General features: G+C 50.9%; 1 protein-coding gene across 1 annotated transcript; it reads right to left on the reverse strand.

The window, feature by feature from the left end:
• Nucleotides 1-14,026: 14,026 nt before the first annotated feature.
• PLPP2 (phospholipid phosphatase 2) lies at nt 14,027-21,823 on the reverse strand. Its single transcript, XM_079702797.1, is given in 7 exon segments — nt 14,027-14,379; nt 14,382-14,460; nt 14,711-14,887; nt 15,121-15,178; nt 18,176-18,450; nt 18,629-18,780; nt 21,713-21,823. Coding segments are annotated over 7 exon segments (897 nt in total). The 5' UTR covers nt 21,765-21,823; the 3' UTR covers nt 14,027-14,275.
• Between the last annotated feature and the right edge of the window lie 966 nt (nt 21,824-22,789).

The raw sequence follows: 22,789 nt of genomic DNA on the forward strand, positions 1-22,789 counted from the left end.
AGAGCAGGCTGGAAGAATCACGCTCCCTGACTTCAAACTATATCAGGGAGCTACAGCAACTAAAACAGCATGGAATTGGCAGAAGAGCAGACACGTGGACTAGAGGCATAGAGCCCAGATATAAACCCACACACATGTGGTTGGTTAATTCATGACGAAGGAGTCAAGACACACAGCAGGGAAAGGACGGGCCCCTCAATAGAAGGCGCTGGGAAAACTGGACGCCATCTGCGCCACACACAAAACCAATGAAAAACCCACAATGCTCCAATCAAGCCCTTCTTCTGCTGGGTCCTCAGCATTGGCCCCCAGCAGTCAGCCATGCACAGGAAGCTTCTCCCCACTTCTCCTGCCATGGCGCCTCCTCCCCAGCAGGTCCTGAGGACACACAGCTCCCGTTCTCTGTGCAGGGAACCAAGGCCACAGATAGAACGCGCACGCACTGCGGGGTCACAGAGGCGGGCTCCGCACCCCCGGGGAGCTGCTGGGGACATGCAGGCCACACCATACCACAGCTCAGTGGGGACTGTGCTCCCTGCTGGCAGTCCTGGTGAATCCACTAAGATTTGGAGATAAAAATATGAAACATAGCCAAATAGCCCATGACTTCTCCACAATTAGTTATGGAACAATTAATTGGAAACTGCATGGAATGAAATGAATATAGACACAAACTTTACAACTCACACCAAAATTTACTCAACATTGTCCATAGACAAATTTATAATGCAAAACTATAAAAATTCTAGAAGAAAGTCTACATAACCTTGGTTTTGAAACCACACACCTCTGATTGGGACTTGAACCCACGTGCCGGGGCTCGGACCCAGCCAAAACACAGATTGGGGACTGGAACCCACAGCCTTTTAATTCGAATCACTCACCTGGTGTCTGGACTTACTGAGGCTCAGGTTCTTTGTCTCCAATTCAGCGAGAGGCAAAATGATAGACAAGAAGTAGATTTATAGGACACTTGTGAGTGATGCAAGCGGGTAAGAGAGGGGGCTCTGCCCCAAGGATTAAGTGGGCTACATTTTTATAACCAAAGGGAAGCGGGGAGGGGGAAAAGACTGCTTTCTTCGTCATTCTTCGTGTTGAGGTCAGGCTTATATCACTGCACCTCTTTAGTATCAGGCAGGATACCTGTCCTTGGTCCTAAGGGTCATCACCTCGCTGAACCAGCAGAATGCAGGCCTCATTTGTTCCTTTCACTTAATGACCTAGGGTATATCTGGTGGTTTTATTTACTTACAGTTAAACAAGCCTGCTTCTCCCCCGACATTCAGATAGCTTTCTTGAGTGGTCATTAACTCGGTGTTCTCCCAAAGTTCCCTAGGTTTCCCTCTCTATCTATAATGCCCTACTGGGACTTCTACAACTATCTGTGTAACTATCGTACTCTATCCCTATCAGCTTTGGTAATGAATTTTAACACAAAAATCCCAAAAGTCTACCCACAAAAGAAAAAAAATTATAATGTGGACTTTAGAAAGTTAAAAATTGTTACTCTGTGAAAGACCTTATTCAGAAAACCAAAAGACAAGCCACAGAGAGAAAAAAATATTCTCAAAACACATATCTGATAAAAGTACTCAAATTATACCAAGAACTCTAAAACAATATCATTTAAAATGGGTAAAGATCTGAACAGACACGTGGTCAAATAACATACAGACAATAAATAAGCATACAAACATATGCTTAGTATCATATACCATTGGAGAATTACAAATTAAAGCAAGATAGCACTGCACACTTATTAGAACTGGTAAACTCCAAAAAAGTGATGGAACTGATTGCTGGAGGGTGAGGAAAAATAGGAACTCTCCCTCTTTGCTGATGAAACGCATGTACAGCTGCTTCAAAAGACAGTTTGGCAGTTTTTTCCCAAAACTAAACAAGTCTCACCTCAGGATCCAACAATTGCTCTTCCACCATTTAGACAACTGTTTGGATAAACTATGTCCGCAGCACCTCCACTCATAATGGCTAAAAACATAAAGAAATCAGTATGTCCTTCAGTGGATGAAAGCATAAGCAAATTGGGGTACATCCATGTCACGGGAACTGAACATGCCACCCCAAAATATGTCTCTTTGGCATAAGGATTATTTGAGGCTGATGGTGTTGTTTTTGGTTTTTTGGGTTTTTTTAAAAGGGACACATAGGGACTTCCCTGGTGGTCCAGCAGTTAAGACTCCCCCTTCCAATGCAGGAGGTGCAGGTTTGATCCCTGGTCAGGGAGCTAAGATCCCACATGCCTTGCGGCCAAAAAACCAAAACATAAAACAGAAGCAATATTGTAACAAATTCAATAAAGACTTTTAAAATGGTCCATATCAAAAAAAATCTTTAAAAAAAAAGAAAAAAAAAGGGGGGGACACTAAGAATCTCTGAAACCCAAGTCAAGATGGCCCTTTTGTGAAGGAAATTTACATTTATAAGGAACTCTTCATTTGAAAGGTTATCTCCCTCCCCATACTAAGAATAGAAGGGTGACAAAACCTCAAGAAATTCTTCTCAGTGGAAAAGGTCTGGATTAAATCTGCACAGCAACCACACCCCTGTTTTCTTTCCATTTAGAAGAAGACGGTATTTAAAGTGATTTGGGCCATTTCAGGGAGTTACTCAGTTTTCCTGGGTATCTCTCATGCATACAAGAGGTACACATGTTATTAAACTTCTGTTTTTTTCCTGGTAATCTTTTATTAAGTGGGCGGGGGGCGGTTCTCAACAAAGAACCTACAATGATAGAGGGAAAAATTATTTTTCCTCTCATACGCATGCAATGGAATACTATTCAGAAATATAAAGGAAAAGGGCTTCCCTGGTGGCGCAGTGGTTGAGAGTCCGCCTGCCGATGCAGGGGACACGGGTTCGTGCCCCGATCCCGGAAGATCCCACATGCCGCGGAGCGGCTGGGCCCGCGAGCCATGGCCGCGGAGCCTGTGTGTCCGGAGCCTGTGCTCCGCAACGGGAGAGGCCACAGCAGTGAGAGGCCCGCGTACAGCAAAAAAAAAAAAAAAAAAAAAAAAAAAAGAAATATAAAGGAATGAACAATCAGCCCATGCAAAAAAAAAAAAAAAGGATGACTCTTACATGAATTATACTAAGTGAAATAATCCAGCCAGAAGAGGCTACACATTGTATGACCCCCATTCATATGAAAATGTGGAAAAGGCAAAACAGAGACGGTAAACAGATTCTGGGGTGGGGTGGGGTGAAGGGTTCCATTTGATACTTAAGTGATGGATAACTGACACTATGCATTTGTCTAAACCCATGGATTTGTACAGTCCAATAAGTAAATCATAATCTATTAAAATTTAGTTATTTAGGATATAGGAGTGTCACACGATGGAACACAGAATGTAACAAAGAATCTAACCAATTTATAAATGTATGAAAAAAACTCACTGTTGGTGGTGGGGCAAAAGGTGCTGACCTCAGTAACTTTGGAAATGAACAGACTCTGTAGACTAAAGGCAAAATGAACCACACATAATCAGTGGACTCTATTTTATAAAAGTCTTTCCCGTGGGGTAGTAGCTACCAAAACTGAAACCAGTCTATCTGTAACCTGGAAGAGAACAAGCCATGAATTAAATAAATGACAGACAGTGGGAGGCAGTTTTCTCAACGCCTGAGTGGAAAGTTACAGATACTTAAGGGGGGAAGGTTACAACATCCATGTGATAAAAGATCATGTTGGAGACATCAGTATAAACTCATCTTTAGTTTAATATGGATAAAGACAGTTCCACACAGAAATCTTTATAATTAGGTGAATATACTGTCAGCGAGGGGGAATTTCCCTCTTGAGTTCTTGCGGCTGAACCGATAATAAAATTGACACAAGACAGATTAACAGGAGTAAAAACCAAATCTTTATCCCTGCACACAGAGGTCTCACAGAAATGGGACCTAAGTAGTAGTCAGAGAAGGCAGCTTTTATACGTTTTAGGCAAAGAAACAATAAATTTGTGAGGAATTGACAGGACAAAGAAACTGAGGTTTGACATGTTCAATTAGTGAAGAATCTAAACAGAGTCTGGGCTTCGGGAGTAAATTAAAGCAGTAGGGGCTTCCCTGTTTGGTGCAGTGGTTAAGAATACGCCTGCCAATGCAGGGGACACGGGTTCGAGCCCTGGTCCGGGAAGATCCCACATGCCACAGAGCAACTGAGCCCGTGCACCACAACTACTGAGCCTGCGCTCTAGAACCCGCGAGCCACAACTACCGAGACTACGGGCTGCAACTACTAAAGCCCATGCGCTCTAGGGCCCGCGTGCCGCAACTACTGAGCCCACATGCATAATAGACCCCATGCAACAAGAGAAGCCACCGCAACGAGAAGCCCACGCACCGCAACGAGGACCCAACACAGCCAAAAAATAATAATAATAAAATAAAACCCACTTGGTGATGGTGTATGATCGTTTAAAAAAAAAGAAGAAGCAACGAGGTTTGTTCATCTAGGCTCCTGGCCCCGAATTCCTTGTCTCTAGCAATAGCGGTGTCCTTTTACCTCCAGATGCGCCTTTCACACAGGAGATTTATTTCCTGCTTTCAGGGAGACAGAGAGAAGGGTCAAAGTGTTCCTCTTGCTTCAGCCTGTTTCTTAAGTAACTTTAATTTAAAATGATCACTATGTCGTTGTGACATATTTTGGAGCTGCCCGCCCTGAGCGCCAACAACTCACACAGGTTGGAAGGCATGCATAAATTTCCCTGCATTGTCAGCTGAGCACATTTAGCTCGCACATGTTTTAATATCATTCTCTGGTAAAAGGAACCAGGGCTCTTTGAAGAAATGGCTGATACTAGGACTGAGACAATAAATATATCAGCCAGGATAACCCTGAAGTATAAATAAGAAAGTACTAAGAAAAAAAACCCACCGATGGAATTACGTCAAGGGAAACAGGACCAATGGAAAGAGCTCTCAGTAGCCAAAGCAGGAATGAATGAAGCAACCAAACACTGTAGTACTGGATTACAACCAAAAAGCCTAAAATATCTATCCAGGTGTCCACACTGGTAAGAAATAAATGATCGCATAGATTTTTTTTTTTAATAAATGAGGTTGAATAGAAATCTCCTATGCAGGGGGATTCCAAACAACTGAAAAGACACTCAACCATGCATCAAGGAAGTCAAGCTAACTCCCCTTTCCTGAAGGGTGGGGTCCGCACGGTGACCTACCTCCGTCAAGGTCATTGACACAAGGCGTCTAGAAACTGTCAAAGCCAAGAGGAGCCCAAAGAGACATAACAAATAAATGTCATGTGGTACCCTGGATGGGATCCTAGCACAGAAAAGGTAGAAGGGAACCCAAATAAAATATGGACACTTTAGTTTAAAATAATGTATGAATATCGGTTCACTAATTGTAACAGTTCTGTAGAAAACTACAGAAAAAAGAGAAACTGAAAGTCAAATATGAGAAACCTATTGCATCAAACTGGAAAACTAGTGGAAATGGGTGATTTCCTAGTAAAAATACACATTAACAAAATTGACCCTAAAATAAAGAAAATACAAACAGACCAGTTAACCACCCGGGGACCTCTTCCCTCTGCTGGTTCTTTGCTCATTGTTCAGGGGTTTTCCTCCCCTGAGAAAAAAAAGGAACAGGGACAGAGATGTTCGGCAGCTCCCCTAAGACCAGACCCCAACCAGTGTCTTCAACTCTTCCAGCCATGCCACACCCAGTGAGGACATCTGAAGGAATCTCAGGGATTATGGATTCTCAAGGGTCAAGACTTTTTTGATTGCAAGTGACTGGACACACTTACTGAAGTAAAATAAATTAGTATCTTTAAATGACAGAAGAAAACTAATAATTGCAAGAGACAAGTTGAAGAATGGCTTTGGACCTGGCAGACCCAGGGGCTCACCCTTTCGCAGTGTGACCTGGTCCCTCTCCAGTCCTACCCTACTAAGTGCCCTGGGGTGGCCCATTCACAGGCACAGTCTCTCTCACTGCTTCCACGGCCTCCAAGATGAAGCCACTCAATGTCCATTCTACTGCGAAGGGTTTCTCTGTCCCTAGGGCTCTATGAAAAGTCACAGTTTTAGGGCTTCCCTGGTGGCGCAGTGGTTAAGAATCTGCCTGCCAATGCAGGGGACACGGGTTCGAGCCCTGGTCCAGGAAGATCCCACATGCCGCGGAACAACTAAGCCCGTGTGCCACAACTACTGAGCCTGTGCTCTAGAGCCTGCGAGCTACGACTACTGAGCCTGCGTGCCACAACTACTGAAGCCTACGCACCTAGAGCCCATGCTCCACAACGAGAAGCCACCGCAGTGAAAAGCCTGTGCACCGCAATGAAGAGTAGCCCCCACTCACCGCAACTTGAGAAAGCCCGCGTGCAGCAACAAAGACCCAACACAGCCAAAAATAAATACAATAAATAAATTTTTTTTAAAAGTCACAGCTTTAAATGCCTTTGACCTGGCTTGGGTCACATTCTCATCCTTGAGCCCATCAGAGCACGCACAGGATGGAACATGGGATTGGCTTGACTTGGATCATACACCTGCCTTCACGGTGGGTGAAATGTAGGGTCAGCCCTCTGGAACTGTTTAGACTGGAAGCAGGTGAGAGGTAGTTCCCAAAGGAAAGCTGAGGTGCTGGACTTGGACATGAGGACAGATGCTGGCTCAGTGAAAGCAGCAGATTCCACATCACTGACAGCCCACTGTACAGCTGTGGGATCGGAATCCCAGTGAAAGAAGGGGCTGACTTAGGGTCAGGGGCTGCAGCCCCCCACCCAGTGCTCTTGCTGTTCTCCCAGGATGGCAAGCTCTTCCACTTGTTGAAAAAGCAACATAGGTACTGGTGGTAAACTCAGGGCTCCTGCCTTGGGCACTGGATCCCTGCATCTCAGAGACTGGCCCAGGAACAGCCCATGTGCCTTCGACCAAATGCTAGGATGGCAAGGAAACTCTTGCTCAGTGAAGCAGAGGGAGGCTCAAGGAGTATTCCATACCATGGAATCCACAGTTGGCTGGCTTTCTTGAGACCACGGGGGCTGGACCATGGACGCACATGGCTCTCCAAGGACACAAGGCCTTAGTGGGAAACTGCCCACTGGGAGGCCCAGTTGCTCCCATATCTTTGATTCTCAATGAACATGAATGTCAAACTTTGTTACAACCAGAAGGCCAAAGGACTGCAGGGCCACCGTCTGGTTGTTGTGGCCAGGGCCACACTCAACGTTTAGAGGGCCATTACCTAACTGGCTGTGAGGAAGGAGGCCCTTTTCCCAACCGTAGGGATATTGGAATTAGAAAATCCCAAGGGGCTCTCTAGGCTGCCCAGGTAGCTGGTCAATCGCCCAGCAGCAGGGTCAGCTCAGTAATTGGCCACGGGAGCTTGACGGGGCCCAGACTGACCTGAGCTGGAGAACCACAGATGCCTGCCTGGATGGTCGGAAACCAAGGGCTGTTCTGAGACCTGTTTCTGCTGCCCACTCAGATGGGACAAAGGATTCATCAAGTCCCAGAAGGGCCACATCAGCCATCAAGAAGGCAGCACCTGGGGGCTGGCAGGTCGCTGCACCCAGCCCTGCATAAATCTATACACGTCTACTAAGTACCCTCATGTGTCAGGGCTGTGCTGGACCTGGGGACTGCCCAGATAGAATGGGGCCAGCATCACCTTCCCCGCCTGACTTCTGAGGCCCTTCACAATCCTTGACTGAGGTTAGGTTGGATTGAAACAGTCAGTGACCAGTGTGGACATTTCACTCTTCCACTGTCAGAGCCCAGGACTAGGCAGGGCAGACAACCAATTGTCCAGCTCAACTCCTGACTCATGTGTAAGACTTGACGGTCTCTTTGAGGCCCCTGGTACCGTGCAGACCCTTGTCAGGCTAGGGCCTCGTGACCAGGTGAGTCCTATCCATCCTGGAGGCCTCAGAAAGATGGGAAAGAGGGGGAAGTGGGCCAGTGAGGCTTAAACCTAACCCCAACCTTTAACTTCAAGCCCTAAACCCTAACAACCCCAACCTTGGAACCCTAGACCTTAGACTCTAAACTTTGACCTCTAACTCTGACCCTGACCCTTAACCCCTGACTCCAATCCCAACCCTAAACCCTAACATTTATATCCTAACTCTAGCTCTAACATACAAAAAACTTTTACAACTGAACCAAACACAAACAACCCAATTTTTAAATGAACAAAGCACCTGAATAGACAATTGTCCAAAGAAGGTTTACAGATGACAAGTCACCTGAAAAGAGTCAACATTAATCACTTAATTAGTGTATAGAAACAACTGATTTTTGAGTTGTAGTCTGCAACTTTGCTGAATGCATTTATTTCTAGCAGGTTTTTTGTTTTTGGTCTTTAGGGTTTTCTATAGATAAGATCATGTCATCTGCAAACAGGGACAGTTTTCTATTTCTTTGCATCTCACAAGTTTTGGTATGCTGTGTTCCATTTTTGTTTGTCTCAAGATATTTTTAAATTTCACTTTTTATTTCTTCTTTGACCCACTGATTGTTCAAAGTGTGTTATTTAATTTTCACCTATTTGTGAATTTTCCAGTTTTCCTTCTACTATTGATTTCTAGTTTTATTCCATTGTGGTTAGAAAAGATACTTGGTATATATCAATTTTCTTAAAAGAGTTGTTGACCTAACATGTGATCTATACTTGAGAATGCACCATATGTGCTTGACAAGAATGTACATCCTGCTGTTGTTGGGCTGAAAGTTCCACATATGTCTGTTAAGTCCATTTGGTCTGTGGTGTTATTCAAGTCCACTGATTTTTATTTTTATTTATTTATTTATTTATTTTTGCTTGTTGTTGGTTCTGTTAGATCTACCCACTACCAAATGTAGATAGCAAAGTCTCCACTATAATTGTATGGCTGTCTATTTTTCCCCTCAGTTTAGTTTATGCAGAAAATTCCAATTAATTGATATAGTCACTCAGCCACCAAGGATATGGAGCTACCTCCCCACTCCTTAATTATGACCTTGACCTTAATCTCATCCTGAACCTAACCTCTGACCCTGACCTTAACTCTAACTTGGAACCTTAACCCTAACTGAATTTTCTTAGTTTTAATTCTCTAAACAAGAATATCTCAAAAGAATTCCTCCACTGACAGAAATATCCTTTTTCTTCTCCTCAGCCTACTGTGACTGGTAAACTGGATTTTTATTTTGTTAATTTAAATTACTTTGAATTTAAAAAGCCACGTGTCATTCGTGGCTTCTATATTTGGACAAAGCACCACATGGTGCCCTGTGATTAGCCTAACAGATAATCACCGCATGTGTGGATGACTTTGGATCCCTAATGCTCTTCCTTTAATGCAGGTGGATATTCAGAAACAATATTTACATTCTGGCCTTGGGACTTGACCCTGAGGAGATCAACAGGAACACCAACCACCCACCTAACACACCCTTAGGATATCACGTATACATTTCCTACAAAAGAGACCAAAGAACCTTGGAGAGCTCCCTGGCATGGCTGTCAGGAGCGGGCCAGACCAACCTGTATTTCACCTGTGAGAAACAGAACAAAGCCACCGCTGTCACTGCAGGAACCACATCAGCTTTTTCCTGCTCAGGGAGACACTGCTGGACCTCTACAAATTCCCACAAGTGGAGATGAAGGCGCAGTGGGGCAGAGCTGAATATACGTCCTGTCCAGCGACAAAATATGGCAGTAAAACAAATTAGGAGAGAATGTCCTTGTGCATCGTTCAAGGTGGAAAACCGGAATGCACAGAACTGGAGTGGCATGTTCTTTACTTGCAACGACAAGGGAGAGAATGAAGACTTTACAGACTAAAGTCAACTGCAGGAGGTCCTAGAAATAGGTTCTGAGCAATTTTTCCAGGTAGCCCTTCCAGTGACGTTGAAAATAAAATACGGGGAATTCCCTGGTGGTCCAGTGGTTAGGACTTGGCGCTTTCACTGCCAGGACCGGGTTCAGTCGCTGGTCAGGGAACTAAAATCCTGCAAGCCGTGCGGTGTGGCCAGAAAAATAAAGAAAGAACGAAAAGAAAAGGAAACATGGTACGAAGAAACCCTTGCAGCTGCACTTATTGAAAGTAACGTTGTTTAATATCCAAATCACTTTCCATGGCAGGTGAAAAGGAATATTATTCAAATGAGTACCACAGAAGTATTCTCTCTTGATTGTTTCCTTGAAGAAGAAAATGACCATGCTTTTCTCCTTCCCATTCAGGTCACTGAAGATCCCTGTGGCCTTCTGCTGAGTGTCAAGGGTCAGTCACCAGGTCTGAGTCAGGTGGCCTCCAGGAGTGCTCCTCTGGCCTCAGGCGTGGTGTTGCTGCTGCTGCCCCATGGCTGGACCTGGGCGGGGCTGTTGGTCTGTGATGATGTGACAGGTGAGCATTCTCTCTGGAGGCCAAGGAAAGACATGCACAGGGGAGATCTGGGCACCCTTGCAGGGTGGATGCCTGTTGTCAAGTGATTCCAGCCTTTTTCCAATTGGAAATTGTTACTTAGTGCCCTAGATTCACCCAGAAATGTAGCTATCAATTGTATAAACTGGGCTACTTGGATCCCAAAAAATCACACTGATAAAAATGAGGCCAACAGAAAAATTCTGGAGCATGTTTACATCAGATACGGGAAGTCAGCAGGCCGACAGGAGACCTAGGAGCTGTCCAGCTGCTGAAAATATGCTAAAAGAGGCTTAAGAAAAAGCACAGGTTTTAAAAATTGCAGTAGAGCAGCACCCACCCCCCCACCCCCCCGCCGTACTGGAGGGGCTAGACTAGCAGGCTTGAGGCTGCTAAGCCTCCAGGAAGAATCCCCAAACCACACAGCCTCAGGGGGTGACCCTCCACAAAGTCCCTACCAATGGTCTGTTCGTGGTTGGTCAGACAGACATGAACGTCATGACCTCCACTGCTGCTGGGAACCCATGAGCACACACCGCTCCAGTAACCAACATTACAAAGTTTTTCAATTAGGATTTCATGTTGTTACAACTTAAACAGAGACTTATTTGGTGAATGAGGAATGAATACATTATTTTTCAACTTAGGAAGATTTACTGAGGCAGAGCTTCCCTGTTTTGAATTACTGTAAACGTTTTCAAAATACAGTAAAGAGAGTGACATAATGGATTCCTATACACAAACAGGCAGACTTCATAATTACTAAATTTTGCCACATTTTCATCCCATTTTTGTACTGTGAAATATTGTCAGTCACGGCCCTTACAAAATTTCACCTGTGAAAAAGCAAGCATGACTTCCTACAAAACCACAGCACCGTGCTGCACAGAAATTCCTGCATGTGGTTCAATACTCAGGAGGGGTTCTCAAAAGCCGGTCAACATCAGAAGGTAGACAGAATGTTGGGCTTCGAGAACAGGCCATGAGAAATGATATTTACCTGGCTAAGAACCTAGGAGTTTCCCATGAGAATCAACTAAAGAAACACCACCCCCACCCCCCTCCATGTAAAGAGGAAAAGAGAAAAGACTATTTTTGTTTTTGTTTTTGCGGTACGCGGCCCTCTCATTGTTGTGGCCTCTCCCGTTGCGGAGCACAGGCTCCGGACGTGCAGGCTCAGCGGCCATGGCTCATGGGCCCAGCCGCTCCGCAGCATGTGGGATCCTCCCAGACCGGGACACGAACTCGTGTCCCCTGCATCGGCAGGTGGACTCTCAACCACTGCGCCACCAGGGAAGCCTGAAAAGACTATTTTTGCCATAGAACCATAAGGACCATAAACCTCAAATTACGCATGAGAGTTTCCTTGCAGCGCTGCCTGGGTGTATCAATATGCCCTAACTTCCACACACTGATGCTTGGATTTGTAAGAATTACTGAACCTGAAACACTGCATCTCTGCTCTTCTTGTCAGATGCAAACCAGTGTGTGGTTTGCAGCATCCTATACTCAAACAGTAAGAGAGAACGCTGCCCCCTCCCCCCAACGGCTGTGACCTGCCCTGCTTCTGAGGACCCTTTGGGGGAGGCTCTCTCCTCCACTGCTCTCACAGCTGTGGTCCTTGGGGTCTTCGTTAAGCCCGAGACTCAGCCACAGTCAAGGCCAAGAGCGAGACTCTCAGCTGCGTCCTCATCTCCCTGTGCCCAGGCTTCCTGTCCTGCTCACCCTTCATCGGCCGTCCCAGCACAGCCACCTGCGCCCTCCAGCAACCACATCTGGCACGGTGTTTACTGGGCTGTTTCCACTGTTTGGGCCAAAACCATCTGTGTGGTCTTGACCTTCAGGATCACTGCTCCTGGGAGGAAAGTTGGTTGGTGTCAGGGGCACCCGACTTCACCTTTCTCATCCACTCCCCAATCCACCCGACTCTCTATGGAATCTGCCTGGGAACCTCTCCTCTCTTCACTGACACAGACACGCACTCCAAGCCTAGATGTGTCGTCCTTGCCTGCAACCAGGGCTTGGTCCCTGTCTTCTACTGTGCCCTGGGATACCTGGGCTCCTTGCCCCAGGGAGCTTCACCAGGGCTTTCCTGGCCCGGAACCTGCCCAGGACCTTCAAGGAAGCCAAGTTCCTGACCTTCAGCATCCTGCTGACCTGCAGTGTGTGGGCCACCTCCCTCCCCGTCTACCACAGGCTGAGGGCAAGGCCATGGTGGCCGTGAAGATCTTCATCTTCTCCATCTTGGCCTCCAGTGCAGGCTGCTAGGCTGCATCTTTGCCCCCAAGCACTGCTAAGACCAGACGGGAACACCCTGAAATGGATACAGAATAAGACAGGTTCTGGGTGCAGGTAAAACAAAAACGGACTCTTAAAACTCAATCACCCATTTTGCCCAGATATTTGACGGAAGATTAAACTTCCTACTTACACTCTGGTTGAGCAGGTAAGCTCTGTGCGTTCTGCAAGTTTCAGGGACCCCGGCCCATCAGTGATCAGGTCCAGAAGCTTCAGTGACCTTGGACACCTTCCTGGCACATGGAGTCTTTCCCCCATCGTCTGTTCCACCTCTTGACCCCCTGCCCCGGCCTGAGCCCCAGCTTCCCTCTACTTCCCGTTCTCTATTTTTCCCAGTTACAAAAATCTTCCCCACACTAAGGTTTTGAACCTGTTTTCCCTCTTTAAGGTTTGTTTATGGCCTGATCTATGCCGCTTGCCTGACATTCACTTTTGTGGATGGTGAGTGAGGGGTTCCCATTCCAGGGCAGAAGTCATGGGGGCCCGTTTCTGAAGCCCCATGTGCACAGGGGTCCATGTGACCAGAGGAAAGGGGTCAGGACTTGGGGAGTTTCAGCTTCAGTGAGTCCTCCAGGGACACAGGGAGTGGACAGATACAGGTGGGCACTACTGAGACGGGACGATCCGAGGGCAGAGGTCCCGGTCATTCAAAGGGGAGGGACTCTGAGGCCTGGGCCGGGGCTGGGGTGGTATATCCCCCAGCAGAAAGAGGACAAGGAGCCCGCTCCAGGCCCAAACCCCATGTGTGATCTTTCAAACTCAACAACAGCCACTGCAAGGCTCCAACTGGCAGAGCCCACGGGAGCTGCCCTCTCAGCGGACCTGAGCACAGCCCTGCACACAGCCAGTCTCTGGGGGTGCTGCTGAGGACCCAGGCTCCTGTGGTCATGGTCTTACCCGCATCTGAACTTCTGCCCAAGCCCTTACATTTGGGGGCCTGCACAGGGGCCCCCAGCAGAGGCCTCCTTACTGGGAGGAGGGAAGAGCTGTAAATACACCTCTCCACGCAACCTGGACTCAGGTCTCTGCTAGCCTCCCCGGCCCCAGGGGCCAAACAATGGCAGGTGTCTTTTGTTCAGGGCTCTCTCTGCAGGGTGACACCCCGACTGCTTGTGCAGGTCCACCTGACCCCCAACCTTAGCGCCACAGGAGAGTGGAACGGGCAGTCGGCCTTTCTCCTGCACCCCTCCTGCCCACGTGACCAGAGCAGCAACGCAGGCATGGCTGGTTTGCTCAGCTGAGCCCCCAACCAGAGAGGGTCTCCCCCTCTGCTGTAGGAACAGAGTCCTCAGAACGGCCATAAGGAAGAGGTGCTGATAACATCTGTCAAGCAAACGCCCTATTTTACTAAAAATCCACATAGACGTCACATTTTACAAAAACGGCATCCACTGGGATCTCTCAGTCCCTTCTCTAACCCAACAAAAGACAGGGGTTCTGAGGAAGAGTCCCCCTCCACATGCTAGGGCTGCCCCAGGTACCCCCTGGCCCAGTGCATGGAGGTGGGGTTAGTGGAACCCACGCCAGGATCCAGCCATCCTGGCTTAGGGACTTGCCCCAGGACCATGGACACGCTCACTGCCCACAGCCCAAGCCCCAGCTGGACGTGGCTGTGGCTCCAGGAGGAGGGGACCCGCAGTGGCTGCAGGCAGCCTCGCCCAGGGCCAGTGTCAGTGATGGCTGGGCTTCCGCTCCACCTCCTCATCCTCCAGGCAGTGCCGCGGGGGCCGGGCTTTGAAGAAGTCGGAGACGTAGCGGACCTAGCAGAGGAGAGGAAGGCAGGAGCTGACTGGGCGGGGACAGGGCGGGACGGGGCAGCACAGGGCAGGGAGGGGCATAGAGCCCAGGAGCTGAGGGGCACCGTGGCGGGGGCAGTGAGGACAGCAGAGGGGGGATCTTAGGGGAAAGATGGGAAGAGAGGGCTAGGGTCCTGGAGAGGCAGAGAGAGGGCAGGAGGGACCCAGAGGGGGGTCTCTGGTCAGGGCAGGGGGTCGGGGCCCGGGAGCTCACAGTGAGGCCGGCCACCAGCGCTCCCTGCAGGAGGCCAACGAGAACATCACTCCAGTGGTGTTTGTGGTCAGACACACGGGTGTAGCCCACGTAAAGGGCAAAGGCCACCAGGAAAAACTGCACGGTGGGCCGCAGCAGCCGTGCCCACTTCCAGCACAGCCGGGCCTGCACGTAGAGCTGGGGGCCAAGAGCAGCCGTCAGCATGGGAGCCTGCCAGCCCACCCCCGCCGGACGCACAGACGGTGACACTGAGGCCGGGAGCCTGGAACCTGTAGGCCCAGGGCCTCCAGTTTTTATCAGCAAGCCAGAGCCCATCCATCACCACCTCCACCCAGCCCGCTTTACTGAGGCCCAGGGAAGGGCCTAGGCCACCGCTCCACAACAAGCAAGTCACAGAGAAACAAACTCACCACCAAGAACATCATGCAGTACATTCCAAAGGAGGAGTGTCCAGAGTAGAAGGATAATCTGAGAAAGGAGAGTGCGGCAGGTTTCGGGAGGGCCCACACTCAGCACCTCTGCCTTCAAACACCCCCGGCCCCGGTCCCATCCTGCTATGCCTCCCAGAGTCTGGGAAGATTTCAGGTAGAAACATGGCCACTGTTGGACACCATCAGTTCTTCCCTTTCCATTTCTCTGACAATGCGATAGGGTCTCGCAGTCTTTAAAGCCTCGCCACAAAGATGCTGCAGGCCCTGAACACAGAACCGAGGGCAGACAACTGTGTCCAGCCAGCAGCTTCACTTTCACTGTGTTTCTTTTCAAGACTATTTCCCACCTGTGGTCACTGATACAAGGCACACATTTTCTTTTCATGTAATTTCAAGTTTTAACAAAGGACATCAACGGACAAGAGAAAAGATGGCAGACTAAGAGACTCCAAAGGTCCATCCCCCCACCCCATAAAAGCAACTAAAAAACTGACAACAACGGTAAGAATCAGATTGGTGGTGGCCATGGAGGGAGAACAGAGCTCACTTACAAAGAACTGAGATTGTCCGGTCCTGTCTGATGGCTCCCTGGATCACTGGTCATAAATATTTACAGCAAATGTAATGGTCACCACTGCCTGGGGCAACGGATAGCAGTTGCAGCAAACAGACTAACCAAAAAGCTTGGGAGGAAAGGCCAGGGAATGAGAAGCTCTGGAGAATAAGGGCTGGGATTCCAGAGGCCAGGGCTGAGCCTCAGGGCTCAGGAAAGACCTGAGAAGGCCCTAAGCTCTCAGCTCTGGCTGACCAAGCAAGAAGTAAAGGTTAAGGCAGAGTTGTCAACTGACATGCCCCAACATAGCACACAAAGCCCGTCTGTAAAATGGAAGTTTTTTCCCCCGGTTCCAGGTATTTAAGGACATATCTGTCCGATCGCTAGCTGATCACTCAGCTAACAGCAGAACTTCACGGCCACTCAGACTCTACAAAGTTAGTTCACAGCACTCACTAAGCAAACAACCAACAACTACAACAAACAGCAAAAACAAGCCCTGGGGAGAGGAGAATCTGATTTCCAGAGTTGCTACATTATAACATTTAAAATGCCCAGTTTTCAACAACAACAACAAAATTATAAGGCATGCATGAAAAAATGTGGGAAATACCCGGGGGAAAAAAATCTATTACTAGAAGCTGTTCCTGAGGAAACCCAGATGTTAGACTCACTAGATAAAGACTTTTAATCTGCCATTTAAAATATGTTCAGAGAGCTAAAGGAACTGTGAGAATGATGTCTCACCTAATAGAGAACACCAAAAAGAAACAGAAGTTATAAAAAGGAAACAAATAGAAATTGTGGAGGTCAAAACTACAGTATCTGAAATAAATCACCAGACGGGCTCAAAAGCAGATCTGAGCAGGCAGAAGCATGTGTGAACATGGAGATAGGTCAATCGAGACTTTTGGTCTAAGGAACAAAAAAAAAGAATGAAGAAAAATGAATGAACCGCAGAGTCTTGTGGGACACCATCAAATGTACCAACATACATACATATAAGAGTCTCAAAAGGAGAAGAGAGAAAACGGCAGAAAGAATATTTGAAGAATATTTTCATCAAATGAAAAACATCAATCTACACATCCAAAAAGCCCAATGAACTTCAAAGAGGATAAACTCAAAGAGAGCCACAAAGAGACACAGTATAATCAGGCTACCAAAAGACAGTCAAGGAGAAAATCTTGAAAGCAGCAAGAGAAGGGATTCGTTGTGTACGAGGAATCCTCTGTAAGATTAGTGGCTAATTTCTTATCAGAAACCATGGAGGCCAGAAGGATGACATATTCAAAGGACTGAAAGGAAAAAAAAAACTCTGTGAATCACGAATTCTACATCTGGCAAAATGATCCTGTCAAAGTAAAGGAGAAATTTAGACATTCCCAGACCAACAAGAACCAAGAAAATTCATAGCTCATACACCTACAAGCTCTACAAGAAATACTAAAGGGAGTCTTTCATGGAGGAATGAAGGACACTAGACAGTAACTCAAATCCACAAAAAAACCATAAAAGTCAGCAGTAAAAGTAAATACAAAACATAAACAGCAGTGTTAATGTATTTTGATTTATAGTCCTGCTTTTCCCTACATGATTAAAAAAAGAAAAAACAACTGCACATAACTAAACTTACTGGATCATTCCACAATAAATACAAACATCTCATCATTATGTTGTACACCTGAAACTAACATAATGTTATATGGCAAATATAGCTCAATTTTTAAAAAACCACATAAAACAGTAATTATAAATCTATGTTGATGAGCATACAATGTATAAAGATATAATTTGTGACAATAACCTCGTAAGCGGGGGTGGAACTATATAGCTGCAAATTTTTTGCAGAGTAAATACCTACTGACAGAAAAGGCAGTAATGGAGAAATTGAAATACAAACAAAAAAGATACAATATACACAAAACAAATAACAAGACAAAGAACATTATATAGCGAGAAAAGGATCAATCCATCGAGAAGGTATATCAATAACAATTACAAAGATATAAGCACCTAACAACAGAGCCCAAAATACATGAGGCAAAAACTGACAGAAGCTTAAGATGGTTAAATTGGTGAATTTTATACTTTGTGAATTTTTATCTAATTTTTAAAGAAGGAAAATCAGGACATCAATTAAATGAAAAGTTTACCAGTAGAGATGGTGAGAGGACAGAGCAGCAGCGTGAGGATGGGGTCTGAAATTTGGGGGAGGTGGGTCACTCCTCCGGAAACCTCCTGCTCTTCTCCAGGGCCCGACATGCCTGGCGCCACCTCACCTCCCTGCCTGCAGGACACAGGCCCACCACGGGCACCTGCAGGCCTTGCTCCTGCCTGTTCTCTGCCCAGTGTGGAGCTCCTGTACCTTCTATACCTGACAACTCATCCCTCAATATCCAGCTCCCGAGGGCCCTTCTCCAGCCCCCACTCTCCTTCCCGGGTGGGGTGTCTGCAGCCCGGGCCCCCCGCAGCACCCACCTGCACTCGGTGACGTCAGCAGGGCTTCCCCTGCACACCTCCACCTGCACGTACACGGAGCAGTTGACGCGGCTCCAGTCAGGGTCACACACGGCCAGGAAGTTGGGCCGCAGCCGGCCGGTCATGTACTTGGCCAGGTCTGTCAGCGACTGGCTCACTGCAGCCCCGAACAGGAACGTCCCCAACACCTTGTAGAGGGCGGCCAGGTAGTTGTTGAAGTCGGAGCGGGAGTAGAGGCGGTCTGTGTACACCAGGTAGGCCTCCCCGGCCGACACCTGCGGGGAACAGCCGGGGACTTCAGGGCCGCTTAAAGGGGTCAGGGTGCGCGGCCTCCCTACGGTCACTGGGGCGCTGGGAACTCCAAGGGGGCCCTCTTCCCCGCAGACACCACCCCAGGCAGGACTCGACCTGCTAACGCCCCAGCCCCCACCCTCCACGCCCCTCCTGCCTTACAAGGATGACGGTGGTGGTGATGATGACCCCGGCCATGAGCCCATGGGTGATGGTGTCTGGACGGTAGGGGTACCGGATGGAGTCATCTCCACAGTAGAATCCTCGCTTGTACGGGGCATTCACGAGCGTCAAGATGGCGGAAGGCAGAGAGGCTGGCGTTGGGGAGAGGAGGCCGGTAGCCACGAGGTTCTCTGAGCCCCAGGGCCACACAGATGAGCCTGCACCGGCACCGAGCGCTTGGACGCCTGCCTCAGCCTCCCTCCGGGTCTCCTCACCTCCAAGCCCACCCGAGAGCTAGGAGGAGCTTTTCTCACAGCAAATGGGAGGTCACTGCCCCATTAAACCCCCTTGTGGTTCCCCGTCATCATCAGATAAACACCAACGTCCTGCCCAGGCCCAGTGTCCACCCCCGCAACGTCGCCCACCCTCTCCCCGCCTCGCTTCCCTCCAGCCTCCTCTCTGCCCTTTGCACGAAGCCAGCAGGCAGCCACCAGGGCCTCTGCTCACGTCCTTCTCGCGGCCCAGAACATCTCAAACTCCCTTCCGTGCTCCTGGGAGCCCTCTCACGGCAGAAAATTTCCGTTCTTCATGGTTCTTGCCTGTGTGCAACTGTGCAATCACCGTGTGATACTCGAATGATTCCCCCAGCTACACACAGCGCTCTGTGAGCACCTGGGGTGGGGGTGGGGGTGGGGGCGCGCCTGTCGTGTTCAAGGCTGAATCCCTGGAGCCTGCTGGGGCCTGGCCGAGGCCAGTGTTTAACAGGCATCTGTTAAAAGGAGGACACTCTGCTCGTTGTTCTAGGGCTGGCCGGAGAGATCAGGAACACACCTCATCCACGCGTTGTCCCTGAACCGGCCACACGGTGACCCGACAGGCCTGGCCCAGGGAGCTCAATTCAAAGGTGCTTGCAGGAGCCACAAGTCATGACCGGGCCCTGCCTGGCACGGCCGCAGCCCCGGAGTCCAGAGGCCCCGCCAGCCAAGGGTGACCAAGGGTGGCTGGGGCACAGGGCTCCCTGCTCCCCAGGGTGGGTGCACAGAGACATACCCAGCCAGGGTGCCCTTTGGCCTTGGCAGGGCAGGTGACACGTGGAAAAGGGTGTGGCTCTGCTGGGGCCTGACGACCAGAGCAGGGGGAGGGCAGGGCCAACTCCTCCTTCCAAAGGCCAAATTCAAGGGCCTCTGGGACCACCGGATGATGCTGATATAAGGAAAGACTCGGTGAAGAACACAGAGATCTGCCTCATGGAGCTGAGAGCAGCTGGGAATAAAAATAATAGGCACACGATGACCGGAATCGGCGAGGGCTGCGGCCTTCAGTAGGGTGTCGGGGAGGCCACACAGGGAAGGTGCCTTAAAGGAAGAAGTACAGGGGAGACCTGGGGAAGAACATCCCCCAGAGGGGTGGCCAGTGCCAAGGCCGGAGATGGGCCTGAGCCTGGAGAGCAGAGTGCTGGGGAGAGGGGCTCTGCGGCGGGGTCGGGGGTCTCAGGAGGGTTGCAGCAGAGGGAGGGAGCATGTTTCCAAAAGACCTCTCTGGCCAGGGTGGAGGCCTAGGAGGAGAGGCCGAGAAACCCCACGGCCTGAGCAGGGCAGGGGCTCCCATGGGGGCCCGGGCATCGAGTCAGCCCCCCAACTCCTGTCCCCAAGCCCCAGCCCTCCCCCCTGGAGATACGGGCACCCTCCGATCAGAACTGGAGCTGGGCTCTCCCGGGATTCAGGTGCACAGAGCTCAGAGCACAGGAATGGAGCCTCCCTCTGCCTGGGCCGCGCCAGCTCAGATGTCCCCACAGCAGACACCACCAGAGCCTCCCTGCCCTGGTGTCAACCCCTGGTGTTTTCCCCAGGGCCCTTGTCACCATCTAAGACTGAACTGTTCGTGTCCTGAAGCTTCTAGACTGGGAGCTGGCTCTGCCCGGGGGCCCCAGCACCTGGCATATGGCAGCTGCACCCAACCCCCCTCCCCCGCTGCTGTGTGACCTCCAGCGGGCACCTGAACATCTCTGGGTGGAAACTGGGGAGCATAACAGCACTCCCTCATAGGCTGACTGGAGAAAAAGGTTTAATTATTTGCATGCTGCTTAGTGCCTGGCATACAGTCAGCGCCACACAAATGTTTAAATAAAATAAGTGCTAAGGAAATGATGCCCACGGTTGGCAGACGCCCCCCGGGGACCTCCAGTTGCCACCTGGCGCATCCCAAAAGGGTCTCTTCTAGGACATGGGAGGAGAGCCTGGCCTCTGCCTGCAGTCAGGGCAGACCCCTCGGTCCCCATCGGAGGAGCAGCAGCCTGACTGGGGGTAGGGCAGTTTAGGCCGGAGGGGCCCCTCCCTGCGCCGGGGGTAGAATTCCGGGGCCATTGTCCGCACAACCCCGGAGCAAACACACAGCCTTTGTTTCCGGGACCCTGGAGGAGGGGCGGGGAGGGGGCCTCTGCCCCCAGCTTGGCCCGCAAACCCGCCCGACAGGTTTGGCCCGCGCCACCCCGAGGCCCCCAGTTCCACAACAGCCTGCGGCCCAGTCCTTCTCCCGGCTCTCCTGGGCCCGAGCGAGGAGGGCGACGGGGCGCGGGTTCGGATCCCACCACTGCCCGTGCGCCCCCGGCCAGGGCTCCGCCCTCCCAGAGCCCACTGGACCAGCCGACCCAAGGTGCGGGGTGGAGGGCCTCCCGGGGCGACCCGCGGCCGCGCCCCCCGTCAGGCTTGCCCGAGCGCGGCCGACGCCCGCGTGAATCACCGCCCGGGCCGGGCCGGGCAGGGCGGGAGGGGGAGGCATGAGCGGCCCCCGGCAGCGACTTCCTGCTGCCGCGGGCGGGGGACACCGACCCTCTCCGACCGGAGATGCGCGGGGGAAACTGAGGCCTGGGAGGGCGCGCGCGGGCGCCGGGGCACGCGGGACGGGGGCGCGTTGCTCGATCCGCGGCCCGAGGGTCCTCCCCCGGCTCCCCCCACCTCCAGGGGGCCTCCGAGAGGTAGGGCCGCTGCAGCCCACAGCCCGTCCTACAAAACTTTGCGGGGACCGGGGATGGGCCCGCCTGGGAAAGGGTCCTCACACACACACCCGGGTCCCCGCGGCTCTTACCGACCAGCACGCACAGCACGTCGAGCAGCACGAAGACCCACCTCCGCTCCATGCCGCCCGCGACCCCCGGCGTCCGTCCCAGCGCGTCCCGTCGCGTCCCAGCCGGGCCGCGGGGTCACGTGGCCGGGGAGCTTGGCCCAACCCGGGAGGGGCGGGCAGGGCAGGGGAGCGGAGGGCGGGGCGGAGCCTCCGAGGGGAGGGGGCGGACTCTGCCTCCGCCCCGCCCGATGCGCGCGGGGAGGAGGGGCGTGGGGAGCGCGCGGGGATGGCAGGGGAACAGTGTCGGTAAGAGACCCGCGGCAAGAGGGGCCGCTGGTCTCCGAGCTTGGGGAGGGGGAGGGGGGTCGTCGGCGCCCAGCACTTCCCGCGCCCCCCGCCGGGAGGCTGAGGCTCAGGCACGGCCAGTCCGGCGTCACCCCCCAGAGCGTCCGCGTCCGTCCGCACGCCCCGGTCACCCACGGATTGGGTCGGCTGAGTCGGGGGTCGGGAGAAGGAACGAACAAACGAAGGAATGAGTGAGGGGTGAACGGACAGGCCAGCAGGAAAGGGTGTGGAGGAGGACGGAGCTCGGGCTCCCGCAGGCTGCGCCTCGGTTTCCTCTTTGGGGCACTGAGCTCCTGTGTGCCTGTCTGAATACGTCTGAATCAGGAAATGCCTACAAATAGATGGGGGGTGTCACGGCTTAACTGCAGGGTTTCTTTTCTTTCCTCCGGATGCTTAAAATCCTTGCAGACCTTCCACCCCTGGCATTGGAAAGTTCCTCAACGCCCACCCTGTTTGTGCCAGGCCCTGCTCCTGGGTGGCACACTTCCTAACCCCTTTTACAGGGAGCCAATCGTGCCGGCGGTAGGAACTTGCCCACACGCTAGGAAGGGTAGGGTTAGGGTCTGTGCCCTGCACGCCCACCCGGTCCCGAGGCAGCCCTGAGCTGGGAGGCGCAGGAGGTCCACACACGCACACGGGATCCTTGGGGCTGGAACCAAATGAGAGGCCTTGGGGAGTGTCACCACCTCCTGGAGAGCCCTGCCTGGACCTGGCGAGAGACACAAGGGAGGTTCTGCCACTCTCTCAAGGAAA

Source organism: Hyperoodon ampullatus (assembly GCF_949752795.1).
Source record: "Hyperoodon ampullatus genome assembly, chromosome: 4".
Lineage (NCBI taxonomy): Eukaryota > Metazoa > Chordata > Mammalia > Artiodactyla > Ziphiidae > Hyperoodon > Hyperoodon ampullatus.